The sequence below is a fragment of the Eptatretus burgeri genome, chromosome 1, assembly GCF_056783735.1.
Source record: "Eptatretus burgeri isolate ZD-2024b chromosome 1, Ebu_testis_v1, whole genome shotgun sequence".
Taxonomy (NCBI): domain Eukaryota; kingdom Metazoa; phylum Chordata; class Myxini; order Myxiniformes; family Myxinidae; genus Eptatretus; species Eptatretus burgeri.
Window position 1 is genome coordinate 72971857 of NC_140961.1, and position 22600 is coordinate 72994456.

Here is a 22600-nt window from a genome sequence, read left to right on the forward strand (position 1 = left end):
AATACAATATTAGGCAGAGCTGGAACTACCAACTCATGCATATTTTGAAAATCAGTGTGATCTCCATTTGAGGCTCATGAATGATAGAAAAATTATTATTAGAATGCCAAAAAATAAGAAAAAGAAAAAGGATAACACAATGTCTTAACCAGAGAGTTGGTGTCAAAGCCACCCAATGGCTCGCCTGTTTATACATTTATCGTTTTTAAAAGACTAGTCTAATAATATTTTATATAAAGCATTGCAGTGAAGTCTGATCCAAATAATTTTAAAGCAATATATGTATTTGTATATAGTAATCAGTAAACTAGTACACATATTAAATGAATGGCAAGCGTCTAGTATAAACAGGCGAGCATTGGGTGGTTTTGACACCATCTTAGGTTGAAATAAAAAAAAAATTAAATCATTTGTTGATTTCAACTTCACTACACCAATAGTATACCCCAAAGGAACCTCCATGCCAAATATCAGCATCCTAGTACACATATTAAATGAATGGCAAGCTTCTAAAAAATAACTTGCACCAAAAACTTAAACGTTGATGTGCTACAAAAAAGTTAAGTTCAAAACAGGTCAAAAATTTTAAATATTTGAAATTATTTTTTAATTTAAACTTCACGCCACCAATAGTATACCCCAAAGAAACCTCCATGCCAAATATCAGCATCCTAGTACACATATTAAATGAATGGCAAGCTTCTAAATAACTTGCACAAAAAAACTTTAACGTTGATGTGCTACAAAAAAGTTAAGTTCAAAACAGGTCAAAAATTTAAAACATTTGAAATTATTTTTTATTTCAACTTCACCACATCAATAATATACCCCCAAAGGAACCTCCATGCCAAATATCAGCATTCTAGTACACATATTAAATGAATGGCAAGCTTCTAAATAACTTGCACCAAAAACTTTAACATTTTCACACTGACGCTGACGCTATCGCTATCGCTATAGCTCTCTGTTCTTCGAACAGGCGAGCTAAAAACTAACACCCATCGGGTATAAAGAAAATTATTTTTGCTCCTTCACATATAAAGGAAAAGAAAGATCAGTTTTTAAACCTTACAAGCTGAATGAAACAAGTCAACTTTCAAAAACTCAGCATTATTATATGTGCCCACTGAATATTTTCCCTTTACAATTCCAACTTGGTGCTCATGTAAAAAAATTCTGACTCAACCCAGGACTCAAACCCAAGGACCTCATCATTTACACAGCGACAGCCCACTGAGCTATGGAGTCTTTGGATATCCACAGAAATTTCTCACACTAACACTGCAAGCTTTATAACAGCCGACGTCTTACATGCTTGCGAGGCAGACCGTGTGTGTGTGTGTGTGTGTGTGTGTGTGTGTGTGTGTGTGTGTGTGTGTGTGTGTGTGTGTGTGTGTGTGTGTGTGTATTACGGATGTTTTATATTTTATTTTTTTAAAGCGTCACAAAGCAAATTCAATGGATGCCCGAATAAAACCTTATTGGGCAGCCATTATATATGCATTGCACAGTTGGCTGCATATTCCTTTTCATACTTCAATAACAATATTTTAAATTTTCCTGAAAGTATTATAAATTTCACAACTTGTAATTTTACCATGAACGTGCAGTGCATCACACTTAAAATTGTTTCTTACCACCGTGCGTCTCCCCCTCTTGAAAGGACATACCTCTAACAGAATATAGAGCTGTTTGGAACAGCCGTTGAGAAGGGAGGGCTACATTCCAGATGGTAATCGAATAAAGTTGATAAATACTCCATTCAAGGCAATTTAATCATTATCCTTGAGCAGATTTGCATACACATATTGAAATGGAAAACAAATCAGTGCATGGCCATGCATCATACTTCCTATCAGCAACCGCTAACCACTGCAGTTTAGGCCCAACATAAGAATCCATGATTGGAGTAGGATTTGTGCAGTCCAGACAGGTCTTATGTCGATTGACAGAACAATACAAACTAACTTCCTCAGTCTTCGACTACGAACAAAGTTAATCCATCAAGAGTCTATGTATGCCAAGGCTACTGCAACAAGTAGATTCGTCTCAAAATATCATTATTGCCAAATGCAATGAACACGGTGAAGATGCCGAACTTTGCAAGTAGCCATGTGTGAAGGGTATACAGCAGTTTTAAGAAGAAGATTTGCAATGCAGTGCGACGTAACAAAATGACCAAAAAAGCCTCAATGACGAAAAGTCAGACAACAAGGGTTAAAACTGTCCAAGCAGGCCACTTTAATCCTGCAGTGACTGGTGAAGGGGGAACGAATTGAGAATTGGCAGGGCCAATGGTTAATGAACATTCTCGTTTTTATTATTCCAGCATTCAGTTAACTGACATTTGACTGAACCCCCTCTTCGAGCTTTTGGAGACATGTCTTGCACACGTGTTGACATTTTCATGTTTATCAAACACTTAATAATGTAGCAGTCGGCTCGACTAACGTTGAGCTCATCGTGGCGGGAGGGTAAAATCCTGCGATGCCCCGAGCGGTTTAACTCCTGAGGAGACGTTCAGAATTAATGGCGGACAATGCGCGCGTGGGTCGTGAGGAGAGGCACAAAAACCTTAAAGCTTTTTACAACCAATGGGTTTATTTCCTGTACCCACAAACAATAACTCGGGGATGATGTGATTGCAGAGGGATAGGACGGCGGGCAGTGGTGGGGAAGAAATGGGGACACAAAATCGATGATAAATAATTATATCTAAAGAAATCTGAAGAACTAGGCACCACACACCAGACTCAGTCACTGACGGGAAGGGGAGAAAACCAGGGGACTGAGCTCTGGCAGCAGCGGGGATGAGCAGGCGATGAGGGGGGATGAGGAGGACGACAATGAGGTGAGCAGACCATGGGTAGGACGATAGTGAGGGATGATGAGGTAATGGGTAGGATGACGAACAGGCTCTGGGCGATGAACACAGGTAGTTCGACCTCCTCAAAACTCTTTCCCATTATGTTCCCTGTTCACCTCAGACCTTGATGGCTTCACAGACTTTCCTTAGGCTTGCACACACAAACTCCCAGCCGAGTTCTCCTCAGACCTCCAACTGCCCGATTAAGCTTCTCCTACATCTCCTGAGCAATGCTCTGCCCTCTTGGGAGGTGTCTATAACTCCTCCTCCTTCCTTTGCTCTCGAGGATATCCAAGCTCCACCCCTCTTTTCTCTCTCTTGCAGAGTCGCCCAGCACCTCCCGGTAGGGGTTGACAGAGGTTATATGCACGATTTCCCTCACCATAATCCCCAACTAATTATTATCACACACCACCCCCTGTATGGTTCACATGCAAACAAGACAATTCTTAAGCTAACATTTCCCTACTTATACATCGAGATGGCTAACTACTCACACACGGACCATGCTGCTCTATGCATTCCTATCTGCTCTATGGTGATATCTAACTCCCCCCCCCCTCTATGGTGATATCTACCTCCCCTCCACCCACAAATGTAACAACATTGATATGACCAAACAATGTGATGCGTTTGTTTACATTTCTAATTTCCTTCCATTTTCTCTTCAAAAACTCGACCAGAGTCCAGAAAACCAATGTCATTAAAAGGTCTTTGTCCAAGTAATTCCTGGAATTTTGCGACATTGTGAAAGAAAACGTCTGTCATTATTTACTTTAAACGAGGTGTACAAAGCAAGTTGCCGAGGCAGGTGCTACCATGTTTTGGTGGAACGTCTGAACCGGCTATGCAACATGCTGGTACTCCCTCTCCTGCCACCCAAATGATGGTTTGAGCCCGAGCGGACACCGCACCGGACACGGGGTGCTTTCCATGCGGACGCTAATTTTCTCAAACCCAATCTGTTCTTTAAGGGAAGATTAATCACTGAAGCCGTTTGTCTGCAGAGCAACTATAATCACTCAGAGACCAAGTGACTCCATATGCATATTTAATAAGTAAACGTGGAGGGAGGACAAAGGACACGAAAGCATTTATTTACACTGTTTATTCACAAAGATACATATCCTGGATATCGGATGAGTATAATCTACCATTGTCCCATGTGTTAATGAAGTTCTATCAAATCCATGCAGGTAGGAGTTGTGGGGTTGGGGGGGCGGGGAGTGGGTTGAGTAGTGGTCTGGCAAGGGGGTGGGGTGGGGAGGTAACTGGAGCCTTAGAGTTTGGGAAGGGAGGTGGATGACTTGGGGTTTGTGAGGAGTGGAGGGAGTTGAGGTCTTCAAGTTTCATTTTTCATTGCAAGGATGTTCTATGGGACCCTGATAAGTATCCTGTATCTTCTCTCTTCTTCTTTCGGATGCTCCCCTTAGGGGTCGCCACAGCGGATCATCCGTTATGATCCGCATAGTGATTTGGCACATGTTTTACGCCGGATGCCCTTCCTGACGCAACCCTGGTCGCCTCTTACGACACAGGGATATGGTACACCTATTTCAACCAGGGTATACACCGGCCCAGTACACTGGTACTCATTTCGCCGACCTCGGAAGGATGACAGGCTGAGTCAACCCCCTGGTGTATTAATTCAGTGGCCCAACGGGGCTTGAACTCAGGACCTTTTGGATCCCAAGCCGCTGCCCTAACCACTGCGCCAACACCAGGCTTGATAAGTATCCTGTATATAATAGGCTAATGCTGTCTGACCACCACTCCCCTCCTCCCCTCTTCCCCGAAACATGGAAATGCTCCTCAGAGAGAAAAATTAAATAAAAGTTGTTTCAAATTAATCCAACCTACAGGAAAATTACCCCCGTGCGGGAGTGACGGTCATCTCTGCGAGAACATATATAGCCTCCTGAAGGTAGGGCAGTTTTTGCAAACTTTGAAGAAGTCACGTGACGTGAAAACGAAAGCGAATATCGAAAATTCAGGCCCAACAAAATTTAGATATTGTCCCATAGATTTATATGCCACAATCAAATTCAAGATCGCTTGAGAAATGTAGGAGGAGATAGATTTTGAAAATCGTCATTTTCGCATAAAAATCGTCATTTTCACATTTTTTGCCAACTTTGAAGTCACGTGACACGAAAACGAAAGTGAATATCGAAAATCCGGCCCGACGAAATTTATATATTGTCCCATAGATTCATATGCCACAATAAAATTCAAGGTCGCTTGAGAAATGTAGGAGATAGATTTTGAAAATCGTCATTTTCGCATTTTTTGCCAACTTTGAAGTCACGTGACACGAAAACGAAAGCGAATATCGAAAATCCTGCCCAACCAAATTTAGATATTGTCCCATAGATTCATATGCCATAATCAAATTCAAGATCGCTTGAGAAATGTAGGAGGAGATAGATTTTGAAAATCGTCATTTTCACATTTTTTGCCAACTTTGGAGTCACGTGACACGAAAACGAAAGTGAATATTGAAAATCCGGCCCGACCAAATTTAGATATTGTCCCATAGATTTATATGCCACAATCAAATTCAAGATCGCTTGAGAAATGTAGGAGATAGATTTTGAAAATCGTCATTTTCGCATTTTTTGCCAAATTTGAAGTCACGTGACACGAAAACGAAAGCGAATATCAAAAATCCGGCCTGAGAAAAATTTAGATATTGTCCCGTAGATTCATATGCCACAATCAAATTCAAGATCGTTTTAGAAATGGCAGAGGAGATAGAATTTGAAAATCGTCATTTTCGCAACTTCAAAGGCCTCGTGACCTTGACCTTGACCTTCGGTGACCTTGAAAGTCATACCATCGTGTACGTCTCATCGACCTCTATCAGGATCACTAATGACCAGATCTCCCGCTTCAACTTCATTGTGGACGGACGGACGGACGGACCATCACCTCTCCTCTCAACACCAATATTATTAGGTCATGCTCGAAGAGATGACCTAAAAAAACGAAGTTTGACACAAAAGATTGTGTCTTCACGCATATAAAGTGAAGATTGTGCAACATTTGGAACCAAGATTTAACCAATCAAATGTTTTGAATAAATCAACAAGTTATTAAACTCATTTTACTCTCTTCTTTTCTTTATGTGCCAGGTACGTACAACAACTCAAGACGTTCCTGATTGAACTTCATATTTTTTGAGCTCTTTCAACCAGAGCAAAAATAAAAGACCCGTTATTTTTCTTCTTCTATCATGGTATTTTTACCACGGGCTTTTGATATTATTGCCAAGTTGATGATATTTACACGTCACATCAGATCAAAGAATAGCATAATAATTTGGATTAAAAAAATCAGCAACGGTTGAACCCAGGCTCAGACAACTTTGAAGCAAATACATTTCCAACAAGCTGTCCTGTCAACCCAGATATTAATGACAAGTTTATAAAACAGGAAAGACCTTTTCAGTGTCACCTTTTCAAAATTCAACTTTGTCTTGTCACTTCACATAGTGCTTGAAGTAGTTGGTGATATTTCATATTACATGGTAAAAATACAGGAAGCACTTAGAATGGTTGAGTACTTGATAAAATATTGAGTTGCTTGTCCAGGTACCATATTGGGACTTGGGACCAACGGACTGTTTGGAAAAAAAATTCATAAAGCGGAGACCCCAAATTATAAGTAAGACGGAGTTTTCACGGTAAATGCAGGTTGTCAGAGTGTTGGAATAAGCATGTGAGGCATTTGCAGGCTGGGCTTTGCATCATGTCGTCGTAAAAGAGTCCAGTGTATCACTGTGAAACCTAAAATTGGCAATGCTTTATAACATTTGAATATTGCTTGTACATCAGAAGGAGAAAAGGGCAAAGCAATGATGTTGCCACAGTTCATTTCTGAGGAGCTTTCTGATACTCGCAAAAGAGAAGATGAAAGTCGGAACAAAGCCTGTGGCTCGTTCCAGAAAATAAAAAGACAGAGACAAAGACAAACAGATAGACAGACAGAGAGATAAACACATGATGCAACTACGTGAACCACCAAAACAAATGCAACGATTTTCTCGTTCACACGAGAGGCTACGCTGATATTATGCAAGCCAATTATATTTCTGATCGGCAAAAGAGCATTTTCAATTTTAACTCACTTTGAGGAACACAAGCGACCCTATGTTAGTAGGGCTTTCATCAGCCCAGCTCATCCTAAATTACAAATATGACGTAATAACGACGAAGCAAGGTAAGCGTGAAGATATATTTAGGGAAGCAGAGAGGGGGACGGAGCAGTGCCAAAAGGCTTTCCTTGCTCTCAAACACAAAGCAAATATAAACAGGTTATTGGCAGGCAAAAAAATCTTTGCATAAACATTTGCCTTCAAAATATTCCTCCACTTTTCTCTCCATCATGGTTAAATCACCTCACAAGCATCCAAACTACAAACGTTCACAAAGGCTATTCTGGCACATGTCCCACAAATCACCGCACTGCTTGAGGCTACTGACAAATAAATAAAATTTGAATCCTTCTGGTTTTGTGAAGAGACTAACATCTTACACTCAAACACTATTCTTTGTGATAATGATGACTGTTTTAACAAAGTATGCCCAATGGTACATGAATAATTGGAATGTTTGGTTTCTTGTATTCTAGATCTAGTGGTAAGCCAGTGTAGTGACTCATTAATTCTTCTTTGAATTTTGCTAATATTTCTAACTAGCAGGGTTACCTGGCATTGCCCAGGTGGGTGTGGGGGGGGGTACTGAGAAGTGGGAGAAGCAGGAGAGCCAGCAGGGCTGAGAATGGGGCAGGCAGATCGGGGGCAGGGGAGAACCGACGGGGTGGGGGTGAGGGGAGGGGAAAGTGTGTAGGGGCAGGAGAGCCAGAACACCAGTGGGTAAAGGGATCTTAAGGGTCTTGGGGTCTTAAGTGTCCTTCAGGTCATTTGGGTCTGAAGGGTCTTTGAGGTCTTAAAGGGTCTTTGGGATCTTACAGTTCTTAAGGGTCTATGAAATCTTAAGGGTCTTTAGGCTCTAAGGGTCTACAAAAGACTTAAGGGTCTTAACAGTCTTTGGGGTTATAAAGGGTCTTAATGGTGTTTGGGGATTTCAATGGTCTTGAGGGTCTTTGGGGCCTTCGGGATCTTAAGGCGTCTTATCTCCCAAACATGTAAAAAGTCTTCTCTCAAGCATGTAAAAAGCATTTGGTGGGGGGGGGGGAAATCTTAGGGGTCTTTAAAGGCTGAGGTTGTGGATGACATACCCCAGGTCAGACTTGGTCTGTGTACCAAATCTAGTGGTTGTCAGCCCAGCGGTTTTAGCAAAAAACGCAGACAGACAGACATCCAATGAATCTTATTTATCAGATCTAGTTCGGTTCTATTCCAACATTGTGCGTGGAGTCAGGCTAGCTGTGCAGTGAGCCAATGGGTGGAAGACACAGCTCGAATAATGAGGTGCGCTGCCCTTCGGCCGTGTTAAATGTTACGTGATATCTGTTAACCAATGAGATTGCATGTATATGAAAAAGCTAGAAAAGTGATCTTTAAAGGCTCGGGTGGTGAATTAAAATACCCTTACGACAATCCCTGGATCGGACTTGGGCTGTGTGCCAAATTTGGTGTTCGTCGGCCCAACAGTCCTTGGAAAAACACGTGAACAGAGACGGACATCTGATGAATCTTATTCATTAGATAAAGGAAATGTGTGAACACGAGTAGCAAATCAGTGGAGTCTTTGCAGAGAACCAATGGACGCAGTAAATGTTGCAAGGTGCGTTTAACGGGAGCTCGTCACCACGACGAGTTAGAAGCTCATGCGCCTTTTCCTTACAAGCCTTTTCTCATTCCTATTCACAAGTCACTCAACATCTCAATCTGGTGACTTTTGTTCATCAACATCAAGACAAATGAGCGAAGTGGATTTTGTTTGTTTGGTGAACAACCATGACGAAAACGAACGAGTCTCCTCTTCTGCTTACCATTTTCGACACCATTTTACAGCTGCGGAAGCTCGACGCCAAGAAACCCTTTTTCTTCACCAACTGCTGTCGAGATGACGAGGCAGTAAATCATCAACCGGACTTCATTTACAACACATTGCGTTTTTAATGCGAGTGAGATTTCTTTTGTTCTGCTTTGAACACCATCATCATAACCAGCACGCTGAGATTTTCCAGGATCGAAGGACATTGTGGTGATTATATTCCTTTCAGTCTCATCCTATCTCTCCAGAAGAACCAAGATGAACCCACCTATCATCCATTTCCTTGGTCATCTACTGTAAGAGGTTTAGTCTCATGAAGTTCGAGGTCTCACCATGAGCCATGACTTTTCCTCGGCTGATCGCATCGCAAAGCTAGCTTCCAAAGCCAGATGCAGAGTGGGCATCCTCCGTCGATCCAAGTTTTTTTTTTTCCTTGGAAAATCAGGGCTACTCACGGCCTGCAAGGCCTTTGTCTGCAGCTAACTGGAGTAATGCTCTCTGAGGGCTGGCACCCCAAAATGACACCACTCTCCTGGATTCTGTGAAATCTAAGGCTCTCAAAAATATTGGAATCTCCATGATGAGGATGAAGCCCAGGATCTGTTGGACTTGCATCACAGACCAAGATGATGGTCTCTCTGTTTTCTACTGTCCATTACCAGATGTAACTCCCTCTGCTATCTCAGTCCTGAGTATGTCAAGAAAGTGAATCTCTTCTGGTGACTTACCATAGAAACAGGTGGATTCATTTGATAATCCTTTCGAAGAAAAAGGGTGAGGTTGAGATTTGCGAGGTTTGTAAGGCATATTCCACTTATCACACGAGCATCTAATCAATTCCATGAGATCAGCAGAGACCTGTCTGCTTGTCAGTGGGAAGGGGTACTGTAACACGACAGAATGTGGAGTCATTTGTAAAAAGGAAGAAAGGGTTTTCCAGAGCGTCTGAGAGGAACAATACTGGACCCAAGACATTGATTGTATTGGGGTACTCCAGCTTCCACAAGAAGAGGGTTCCATTGATCGCAATGTGTTTCCAAAATAAGTGGAAGAAATCAAAAAGATAGGTATTAAGGCAGCCTTGTTTGCCACTGGAAGCAAGCTTGGTAAGCAGAGCAGGATGAAATACTGTGTCAAATGACCGATATATGTCCAGGGGAGCAGTCCTGGCCTCTTGTTTGATATTAGAGCTTACAATCATTACTGGGAGAGGAGCATGAGCACATACATGGTGTGACTGAGAATGAATCCAAACGTGCCCGAATATGAGGCAGTTTGAAAAGAGGAAAGACTTGTCCATCAGTAGCAAAAAAAAGATTCCATGCTTATCATTGAAAGCAAGTTGACTGGTCTGTAAAATGAAAGACTAGTCTTGCTCATGAAGGCGATTATGGGACTGCGTCGGAGGTCAGGTCGACATTGGAAGAAAGAAACAGAAAATTGATCGAGGTGTGCTAACCGCCGTGGGAAGCAAGGAAACACTGAACGTTTGGACAGTAGCGCTTTGTCACAGCAAATGAAGCCGAAGGGTTAACGATGGATGATCTGAAATCCAAAAAGAAAAAAAAACAACAAACTTACCTGCAGAATAAATGAGCAGCAAAGTACCACAGCAATAACTAGAAGGGCAACTCGGGAGAGCGCATACCTCCGCCTCGTAATGCCGAACCCACGAGAACATATTGGGCCCCAATACATTTTTGAAATATCAAGCTGTATATCATTTTTGGCCCGATCTCTCAATGGTGAAAAATCACTTTTTAAAAATTATCGGATCCGGATCTTCAACAAAATTGAAAAAAAAATTCTTCCTTATCACACACCCAACGTGTCCACCGAGTTTCATCCGAATCTGTCAATAACTTTTTGAGACATCCTACACACAAACAAACAGACAAACAGACAGGGGTGAAAACATAATGTCCTTCCACCTTCAGTGGCGAAGGTAATAACAATAATAACTATGCAAAAACAATCACTTTCTCAGTGCTAAAATAATACAGGAACACTAAAAGGCATGAGCATTTTTATTGTAGAAATATAATCGATCTCAACTCTGAAAGATAAACGACATCTGCACGACCCCTACCTCCCTCCGTAACTCACTCAAATTGCGTCTCTGATTTAGTGTTTCATTTTGGTGAAAGCTAGGTATCTACAGCATTGGCAAAACCTATACTCAAAAAAAGAGATGACATACAGTACTCTACATATGATACATGCAAAGTGCAATCAAAATGAAAATACACCTCTTGGCAAGGCTTTCCAGCCAAAACTTAGAATAGTTTACTGTATAAGAAATGCAAACAAAATTTTGACAACGACCAAATACAATCATACCAGAAACAGAAAAGAATTATATGAAAATAAAAAGTCTTCATCACTTTACATATGCAGTTCAGCTGGTTTGAAATTTGAGAACTTTTTCACAGTTGCGCCATTTGTACATCTGGCATTGTTAAGCATCTCAGGAAGTTGTCTGCATTTTGGCGGCAGAAGATATGAGCAGACGCTGCAATAATGTGGCCACAATTTAATCATTGTGGATGTCCAGATTGCCAAATGGAGTGGTTCGATGATTGAACCAATCCACAACGTCAAGAAGAGGAGAGTGGGAAGTTGGAAAATAAATCAATGAATTAAGCCTACCAGTATCCATGTAAGGTGCATATTTTACAAACTTAAAACTGCAGCAAATTGTGCAATTCAATTGAACCATATTGTACTATCATTGTTGAACTTCAACCATCTTTGTATTGCAATCAATTGTAGGCTTTTCCTTTTCTTTACAGGAGCGAGGTTCATGGAAGAGCAAGGTAGAACTGACAGTGGAACAAACATCAAGGGAATAAATGAACAGGAAAAGAGGAGAGGCAGGATGGGAAGGAAGCACTGAAACTAGCAAGTAAGATGGTTTAGGTAGGAAAGGTTAATGGGTTATAAGAAAGATCATGGGTCAGAATTGGGAGTGACAAGAGATGGTGGTGAATTGTTTGCTTGAAGTCCTTGTGGGAATGGTCAGACAGAACTGCCTCTGGAAGGTGGTTCCTTTGGCCTCTTTGCAAAGATCAACCAAAGGGATGGGAAATATACCTTCAACAAAACCAACATACGTACTTGCTTGCAAAAGCAAGTCAAACGAGAGCGAAGTTGATGGCGCCATCGCAAATCCCCATGCTTCCCACATAAAGCAAAATTGAAAGATGGCAAAAAGTTTGAACCCGAACTCAACATCAAATTCTGAGTTGAAAAACAAAAATTGTTTTGACCCCTGGGGCATGAACCAGGGGTAAAATCCCCAAAAATTGGGGCAATACCCATCGACACTCACCTGGTAGAATAATGATACTGAGGAGGAAATCAACATGGGACGGAATCAGCAAATACCTATTTTGTGGGGCAAGCCCCCCCCCACCCCACCCTTCGTAAACCACCAAACCACCACGTTTTTTTTTAATGGCATCAACAAACTTTGATACATCACAGGTGATGAAGGTTGTGGTCAAGTTTCATCAGAATTGTATGTGTGGTTTTTGAGAAGAAAGCAAATACCTATTTTGGAGGGCAGCCCCCATACACTACCTTAGGGCCCGATTTTTTTAATGTCGTGAACAAGCTTTGGTACCTACCAGGTGATGAAGGTTGTGGTCAAGCTTCTTTTAAATCGTGTGTGTAGTTTCAGAGAAGCTGCAAGTGTTGGTGGACGGACGGACGGACGGACGACCTGCCATCCTCTTCGCCCCCCAGAACTATGTTCCAGGTGAGCTAAAAATCGTTACACATTTTATGCACCCCTCAATGTTGATTGCATATACAATTTAATTTTAAAATGTTTTAAAATGTGCCCATAATTGACCCGACCTTTTGACCCTGCCGCAGGGGGTGAGACCAAAAATGATACTGCTCTTGAACATTCATGCCATGCAGTGATCATAACTACCAAATTTGATAAACGTCTGCCCAACCATTTGGGAGGAGATAACGTGACAGACGGACACAGACACACACACAGGGCCAATTACAATAATCGCCCCCATTTTCTTTTAAAAAGCATCATGGGGATAAAAAAAAATAAACATGCTATTAGGTAAATAGAAGGCAGATTTCAAGCTGTCAATGACTGAGCTTACGAGGCACAGAAAATACATTGATATCTGGAGGCTAGCAGATGCACCAAAAAAAAAAAACCAAGAAGATTTAGAGCTCAAATTCTTTATGAAAACGTGAATGATAAATTACCATAAGGATGGAATAATACACATCATGTATTACAACAAAATGGAATACAAATACACAACAATGGCATTTTAACACAAAGTCTGAATAAAACCTCAAATAAACATTCACACTTACAAATAAAGCAAATTCAAGATACATCTGAGTACAAATTTCCAAGTCTTGCCTCAAACTTGAACTTGCACAAACCATATTTTGAAAGAAAGCCACGGGGTCAGACTACACGTTGATCCATTTTACGGAATGCTCCGATTGGCCGCAGCTCAGCTAAATAACATGCAATAATAATCAACAACAACCAACCAACAGCCTAAATAGCAATTACAGCCCCAAAATAGTGTATGACGAGCTCATGATGAAAAAGTTTGGAAAAGATATTAAAATATATTTCCATCTTCCTTTGTTTGTCCATCTTCATTACCTGCTTTCAAGCTCAGCTATACAGTAAGCAATTTCAATTTCTACAATTATACATTTTTTAAGAGCTCTGAAGATTCTCTCTGCCTCCCCTCAAGGGTCATCCAAAAAGTTGTCACCCTACTTGTAAGTTTTGACTTGCTTTTGTAAGTGATTGAACAACATCAACAGCTGTATGTAGTCTTTGTTGATTTTAACAAGGCTTTTCACTCCATAGATAGGGTGACTCTTTGGAAGGTCCTTTCCTTGTTTGGCCTCCCTAGCAAGATAAAAAGCTTTCATGACAACATGAAGGCCACAGTCAAAGCTGGGGCTGAATGCAGTGACCCCCTTTGGTGTCAGCCATGGCGTGAAGCAGGGTTGTGTGCTGGCACCTACCATTTTTACATTATATTTAACTGTGGTGTTGAGGACAAATGAAGACACACAACTTACTGGGGTGTTCTTAAGAACCAGATGTGATGGTGGCTTCTTCAATCTTAGAAGACTCAAGGCTGACACCAAGGGACACAAGAAGTGCATTGAGGAACTGTTGTCCACTGCACTGCTGTCCACCAACCTGCTACATATTCAAAGGATGCTGAACACCTTCAAGGCTGCACTCACCTTTTTCACTCTCAATAAATGTGAAGAAAACTGAATTGCTTTTTCAGCCCTCACTAAATACTCCTTCAGTGGAAGCACTAAAAGTATTCCTGAACGGAGAAGTACTCAAGACTGTACATAGCTTCACCTACCTGGGCAGTATTGTCACAGACACCAACTCTCTTGATGCTGAAGTCACTAAGCATGTACAAGCAGCCTCTGCTGCCTACAGCCGATTGCAAGACCATGTCTGGTCTCGGCATGATATCAAGGCTTCTACCAAGTGCAAACTCTGTCGATCTGTGGTACCAACATCACTCTTGTATTTGGTAGAGACCTACACGCTCTACCATCGGTACGCTAAGAAGTTCAACACAGTTCAAAATCACCACTTACAGAAGATTCTGAACATCAAGTGGCATGACAAGATCACCAACTCAAAGGTGTTGAAAATGGCCAACATGCCAACCACAGAATCCCTCATCATCACAGCTCAACTGCACTGGATAGGCCAATGTTGTCGGAATGGAAGACGATTGGCTCCCAAAGATAGCTCTGTAAGGAGAACTAACACATGGTAAACGTTCCGCATGAGGGCAGAAACTTCAATTCAAGGATGTTTTGAAGAGTTGCCTGCTTATGTAAAATATCCCAATTATTGAATGGGAGCAGGAAGCCCTAAAACGCAAATCCTGGTGAGCGTTACTCCATCATCCCAAAACTTGGGGACACCAAGAGAGAGCAAGAACGCAGGAGAGAAGGAGAGGGTAGTTTATGCCTCAGCACCATGATCTGCCCCTTATGCAGCAGGAAATTTGTAAATGGAGCTCATCTCGCTGCTCATTCTCATTTGAAACACAGGTCAGATTACCCTCCAGTCTTTGACGGCCCCTCGACGGACAACCGATGAGGTTTTTAAGCAAAATGTTTAGGAGATTGCAACATTATAAATATACTGTCTTTTCTCTATAAGATCTACATTCATGGAAAAGGAAGGCGACAAAGGCTAGGAACTGAGATAGAGCAGCAGGGCGACTCTTGGACACAAAAAGCAAGGGATTGGACAAACAGGTAAAGAGGAGAGAGGGAGAGGAGGGAAGGAAACACTACACCTGTAATTAAGATTGTTGGGTTTTGAATGGTTAATGTGGGGAATAAATATTGTGGGTAAGGATGGGGGGGGTGGTAGCATGACATGATGTTGTACCATCTGCTTGATGCCCTGGAATAAAAAGTGGGAGAGCACAGCCTCTGGAAGGCAGTTCTATATACAAGAGAAGTGAAGAACAAAAGAGTTGAGGTGTGCAGTCATAGCATAGATTTTTAAGGTTTAACCAGTTGTGGGTTACTGGAAGAACATGTACATCTTGGAGTTGTTGGAGAGGGTTGGAGAGCTGAGAGAGACGAGGGAGCTAAACCAGAGGAGAGGCAGTTAAAAACAAACAAACAAATAATACACAACCAAAAACCAGAGAGGCCACCCACCAGCCTGCAATGTGAGAACAGCAGATCTTTTACTTCAGGTTCATCGTGGGAGATTCCAATAATGTTGAGAGATTCCACGAGACATATGTGATGCTTGGGGCCCCGAGCCCATAGGAGAGAGAGCAATACTCCATTTAGCTATGGACAAAGGCTTCAGTGACTGAATCATTCTGATATTTTAAGGAAAGACTTGGAATGACTGAGGATGCCCAGTCTGCGGCTGGCTTTTGAGGCCTGCTATGCTATATAATATGTCTATTTTATATTTATTTATATGTCTGGTAACTATCATTCTTTGAAATAATTTCTGTTTCAGTAATCAAAATAATGGCATTTAATATCAACGACATGCCATGATAGAAAACTTCAGTAAAAAACACATACAAATCCCTTGTTGACTTTGTAGCGATGCAGAATGCACGTGAAGTCCAGCAATAATTTTTTGAGACAAAAACAAACGTTTACAAAGCATATGGGAATATAAATTGCAACTCGTGAAGAGGCTGTTTACCCACCCTAAGGGTGGGTTTTGAATGTGAATCTGCAAAAGAGAAGGGGGGGGCTTGGACATGCTCGTTTGCCCAAAATTTGTGCATCAATAAAGTTTGTGAATGGAACTTTGTTATGTTGGTGGGATGACAGAATTTTGGAGGTGACCCTCAGACTTTTTTCCACCTTATAAGTGATATGACAAGCCTGGTGTTGGCTTAGTGGTGAAGGTGGCTGGCTTGGGACCTCAGGGTCCTGAGTTTGATCCCCTGTCGACCGTTGAATTAACACCAGGTGGGGTTGACTCAGCCTGTCATAATTCCAAGGTGATTGAAATGAGTACCAGTGTACTGGAGTAATAACCATTAGGGGTAACCTGCGTCGGAGTGGCGACCCATCCATGACTGTACTCCTTGCCAATGAAACTGCTTCGGCAGCCCTATGTGCCTTTATGGCACAAAATGAATGGTATAATTAAAAGTGATGCGATATACTAACAGAACAAAAAATTTTGCTTCCTTGGAATCATACTGCTGAGAGTAACCACACTGTGCATAACTTTAGGTGGGACAAAAATTACTTCGTTACTAAAGAAAACAATTGCAACAAGAACCACAATACTGTAATTAAGACAAAGCACATATGTGGATGATTTTGAATACCTACTGCACGTGGTCATACTAAATGTGACTCGCACAGAAATACAAGAGGTGTTCAAAAAGTTCTCATAACGAGATACACACGGATAGTTGAAAATATGTTAATGTATATTATTGTTCCAGATACAATTGCATCTAAAGACGCAGGGAAATACTTATACTTACTAACTATATGTACGTGTACATTGAAACATATAAAAAAGTTGTTGCATCTTGGAGTATTGCGAGTATATCGTTTCGAAAACACTTTGAACGCCCATTGTATGGACTCTGGCCAAAACATTCCTTGCGAGAAAGACAACCATGTTGTTCTTCAAAGCCATAATCTCAAATCGTTCAAAACAATACCAATGTACTTCCAGCAATTTAATGTATTTTTTTCCGAGAATATATCGATTACATGGGGCAGTCAAAAAGTTCCGTCAACAAAATTCTCACAATAGTCCAACACATGCCAACAAAAAATGTTCTATATGAAAAACATGATTCTATATTGTCTTTTATATATTTATAGATACATTTCCTTTGGTTTTTTTTTTTGGAACCTTTACAAAATCTACTTCTTTTTTCTTGCAGTATTTTTTTTAACAAGTCAAGCGATGCCCACCTTGGATATTTCTTTTCTTTTCTTTTTTTTTTAAACAAATATAACGATATGTAATGTGCACTTTAAACTATATGCACAAATGTGTTGATCATGTTTGACTTTTCAATACACCTCAACATGTTAAATAAGACCGCATTCCACAACTTTGGCGCAATGCAGTGTGTAGTTACAAATATCCAAATTTTCATTATGATGCATAGTGAGAACTCTGCGCCACATCTCAAATGCAGGTTTTAAAGCAAGCTCTTGTTCTGAGTCAACTGAAGTATGAACATCTGACCCATGTGTGCCCAAAACTGAATTTACTTTGACAGTCCCAAGGGTGGAGAGAGAAAACAGAAAGCAGACAGAGGGAACAAAGCCAACAAAAACATTACAGTTCTGGTGAAGGGGGGGGTGGATGATGAGGGGAGGGTGGTGGTATGAGGGCAGAGCTTAGTGTTGCAGAGGTCTGCAAAGACAAATAGTACTGAATAAGGCCAAAACCTTGGCCTACAGCAACAGCAGCAACAGAATTTAGGGCAGCTTGGCTAGGGTATTTTCCCATCCATTGTTGCCTCAACTGCAGAGAAATTGAATTCTAGCAAGTCTGTTTTTTGGGGTTTTTTTTCTTTTTTAATCGAAAAAGGAACAAGGATCAAGTAGAATAAATAAATATAAAGGTCATCTAAATATTACGTCTGCATTTTGTGGAGTGAAAATGTAAGGGGAGTAAAGGAGTTGTGGAAAGAAGAGAAAATGGAAAAGAAGTTGGAAGGAGATACAAGTTAGAGAAAAGGAGGGAAGAAGCATTCATGCAACAAAATTATCACTGTTTTGTTGATACAATTAGGCAGAGGGTGAGTGATCACCAAAGCATAAAGATTCACTTGGCAGTTCTCATAGCAGAAAAAAAAACTTACCAGGGGAGCTCGGAGGATAGTGCCGACGTTTAAGCTCAGCCAGTTTGGAAACCACCTTGCTCACTTGTTTGATGGGCTCACCACGTCCTTGCGGTCCATTGTTGCCCACTACATCCTGCGGCCCATTCACTGGATCGAGTTCAACCAGGCTCCACGGTCCCTCGTCATCTCCCTGTGTATGAAGCAAATGTTTTAACATATCGATGTTACACGCCAAAAAGGAGGGTGGGTGGGATGTACACATATGCAGACGTACGTGTGCTCATAAAAGAGCAGCATGTATGAAAGATGGTAGACGTTTAACTCAGTGTGATGGAAAACAAAGGAGATGCAAACAAGGGACAGACAGCAACAGAGTGGAAAAAAAAAAGGATGTAAGCAAAGGAGGTCAGATTTGCAATCAATATGAAAAGCTCATAAATAGGCATGAACCATTTATCACCTCAGCACAATGTGAACTTTCAGACAAAAACACAAAGCTTAATTTGTTTCTATTTTTAAAGACCAAAACATTCTAGTTGCTTAAATATCAATATATCATTGGTGGATGAATAACTTGGAGAAAAGAAAAACTACAGAATTAAAATTAAATTTAAAAATTTCACAAGTAATACAAAGAAGAAAAAAGGATTCTTCAACACATTTTTAAGAACCAAAAACCTTGCTGGTCGGTTAAAAAAAAAACCTTCAACTCCATTTTTTTTTTAGAAGAATAGTCAGACAAACAAACATGGTATGGGATGAGACAGTGGCTACCATGGCTTATGTCTGTGTGACCTTGTTAATATGACATTGGAATGGATAAGTGTTGGCCAAGCAGCACTTTGGACTGTATTTGTTAAGTTAATCGTTCTAAAGAAAATGTTTACAGGTGATGGGTAGCTAGCTGACTGCAATTCAATAAAGGAGTATCTCTCCTTAATCGTTGATCAAACACCTCTCAAAAGGACACAATGTGGAACTGTAAAGAAAGTGATACATGATCAGCCCCAAACACAAAATGTATTGGAAAAACCATGCTTAAATATGTTGTTACGATGGAATACAAATTGATGCAAAAATCATTTCGAGTCATTATCCTGCAGCTGCTGAAAATTTCACTTAAAATCCTGAGACTTTACGATTGCCAAATACTATACACATCTCTTTTCCACCTCAAATTAAGATGACGTGATGCACATCGTAAAAGTGTAAGAGTAAAGCATGTTTGGTCTCCGTCTGTGGATTGGTGGGGGGAGAGGAGGAGAGGGCATAATGAAGTGCTTCTTGCAATGACAAATTTATTTTGGTGCTAAAGAAATGAGTGGCTTGGTGATGAAGTGGGTCAAGCCTTGTTACGATGCCAGCACTGGGGTGGGTTTAGTTTCCATGGCTGGTCAGCAGAAATTTCTGTCCACTACGATGGAGTGGTGATCCATCTAGGATTGGTTCTTACCTACAGAAATGTTCATGGCTTGTTGCGAGTGCTCCCCCAGGGCTTCCTCCTATGTCAAGAGTATGGACCTCCTCCAGCATAACCACCACCCCACCACCGCAACATAAATGACATTTCAGCACCAATTTCATTGAGTAACTTCTTTAATGCAACTTGGATCTTTTGCTAGAATCATTAAACTTTGAGATACTGCCTGGTTGATAAACCCAAGAGGCAAATTAACTGTTCTTAAAGTTTGAATAATGCATGGCCTTTAGGATCCATCCCTTTAACATCAGGCAGTCTGAACCAATGCAAGTTTTTTTGTATTTTATCTGTTTAAAGCCAACTACAAGTGTGACTACTTCCTCCAATGTGAAGAAGACAAACAATTAGCTTTTCAGGGGTTTTGGTTTGATTGAAAATAATCCAGATCAAGTGGATGGGGCCCAAGAGTCAAAAAGACATTAACGTTAAGAGCCTTTTTCTACAAGGGTCAAAGCTTAGGAACAAGATAAATGACAAAGGGAAACAGGTTTACAAACTATCAAAGGGTACTTGTGTATGTCCACACTCTCCAACCCACATCACAAGGAGAAAAGAAGGACTAACACAACAATGAGTACCAATGGCCATGAGAATAACAGAATGAGCAACAATCCTCAAATGTAGCAATCTAAAAAACGAAGGTGAGGACGAAACAATGGACACAAGGAGACTATTCCACAATCAGGGGAAAAGGGTATGGGGGTGGGGAGGAATGAGGGGTAGGGGAGGACGTGTGGGGTGGACAAGATGGAGAAAGAAGTAAACTCTCAGGAAGAAGAATCTGGAAATTTGGAAGAAGGTTGGCTTGGGGGTGGGAGTTAACGGGGATCAAAAAGATCATGGTGTTGGGTGCAGGATGATCTGAGATGGTGGTGAACAGCTGTCTTGAAGATCTGGACGGAAGAATGAGATCGAAGAGAATGTGGAAGTTGGTTCCACATGTGTGGGGGGGGGGGGGAAGAGGACCGAATGAGTGGAGCTGAGCAGTCATATTTTATTGATTTCAGGTTTTTCCTGAAAGGAATAATGACCGTGCACAGGTCTACAGAAGACTCAATGAGTGATATGCCCCAGAATGTGTCCAGGAAGTCGCAGCCCTGGGAAATGCAAGTGTCATGATGTGGGGTGGGATTGTTGAAACCTTTCATACAAACTCCATCCGTATCCAAAGTAATCCGATGGCAGATCGATATGTTGATGAGATCTTAGAGCAACATGTTTTGCCTACCCTTCAACAACATCGTGCAGGAATCATCTTTATCCACGATAATGATCTTGCTCACAGGGACATTCGAAAAAGGAGCGTTCCTCTCAATGCCAACGTTAACGTCATGATACCCTGGCTTGCCATCTCGCCAGATTTAGATCCAATTGAACTTCTCTGGGATATCACCGATCGGCGTGTTTGAAGTTTGCCAAGACAGCCAAAGACGCCCAATGAGCTGGAACAGGAGCTAATTCGGGCATGGAATGCCATTGCCCAAGCTAAGATTCAAGTGCTCACAAGGTCAATGCGACAACGGTGCAAGGCCATGATTGCGGCCAAAAGTGGACATACACGGTGTATCGAGATTGTTACTTCCACATTTGATCCCTATGTGAAAACATTCACCACAACGCAGCATGAAATGAAATGGACATGTAATCATTAAGCATTCATCTCCGCAATAGGTTTGCACCTCATCTGTGTCCCATGGTGTCACATAAATAAACTGTATCAACAACAATCACGTGTTCGTTTTTCTTTTTAATGGCAAAGTGTATACTTATAAAATGTCATTTCCTTATTAATGATATCCATTCACCAATTGAAAAATAAAAATAAAAACCTAGTCATGCCTTGCACTATTGTACTTCAGTTTTGCAAATACAGTGAGTTTTCCAACATTAAATTTTTTCTTTTGTATTTCTACACAATTGACCCCATATTACCCAATATTTTGGACGATTAAACATATTCTTGATCCAACTACATATTACAGAGTACATATTGAAATCATATTAGGAGGAAGTGACGTTGATCTTTCTGTGCATGCAAGAAGTCCGAGAATGCACATAGAAACCTGGAGATGGAATGGACGACGTACTTTACGGTCAAAATTTTTTTTTTTTTAAATGCTGATACTCGTTAGTCTGTGTCCTCGTCTGCATCCACGCATACCTATTAAAAAACTGTGTGAAGCTATAGTTTAACATCATCCAGCCTCGGCTCTAGCCATCGACCCGTGTAATCTCGGTTCAAGCCCGTGGGCCCTGGTAAATGGAGAATCAACAGCCCCGAGAAAAACTGGAGGCCGAGATGCCAGGGCCGATTCTCTCTGTCCATAGCCATGTTAATGGCCACTACTGCTTGACATGTGGTCTCTCTCTCCACATTCTCAATCCATGCTCGTCCTCACATAGTCACTCCTGGTGCACACACTTCTTCAGAAACCCACACCTTATTCTTCCTCAATCTAAGCTTACCGCTCACCTTGTAATCCTCTTGCCATTCTCAACTGTGGCACTATATTCAATTAGGTTCCTCCTGATGACCCAATCTTTACTCTTTACCTTTTCGAGTTCCTTCTTGGTGTTCCGTTTAATTATGTTCATCCCTCCGTTCCTTTAAGATGGCGATCCACTAGTATCTCTCATCCACAATCCCCATCCCAGAGCTGCTGTATTCTTGTTGACTTTTCATTTCCCTATTCACCAGACATCTTTTCTGAACTTTTTGTTTTTAATTTCCTTGGTGTGTATATTTTTTCCTCATCAAGATGTCAAATCCTTTTTTGATTGTTTGTTGTCTGCCTGTGTCCCCCACCCCCCCCCTACCCAGTTGGTGTGTTGCCTTCTCATCCTTTGAAGTGAGCACTTCTATGAGACAAATATTTATAAAAATGGAAATAAAAAAACTACTTAGTAACCAACGAGCTATACAATGGAG

At 41.2% G+C, this 22600-nt stretch overlaps 1 protein-coding gene across 3 annotated transcripts in view; it reads right to left on the reverse strand.

Annotated features, from left to right (window-relative positions):
- Positions 1 to 22600, reverse strand: part of ZFYVE27 (zinc finger FYVE-type containing 27) — a 141288-nt gene that overhangs the window by 24970 nt on the left and 93718 nt on the right. For all 3 annotated transcript variants that reach the window (XM_085888072.1, XM_085888078.1, XM_085888087.1), the window contains one exon: positions 18210 to 18381. In XM_085888072.1, coding sequence (XP_085744198.1) covers positions 18210 to 18381 — 172 coding nt within the window. The remainder of the gene's footprint in view (positions 1 to 18209; positions 18382 to 22600) is intronic.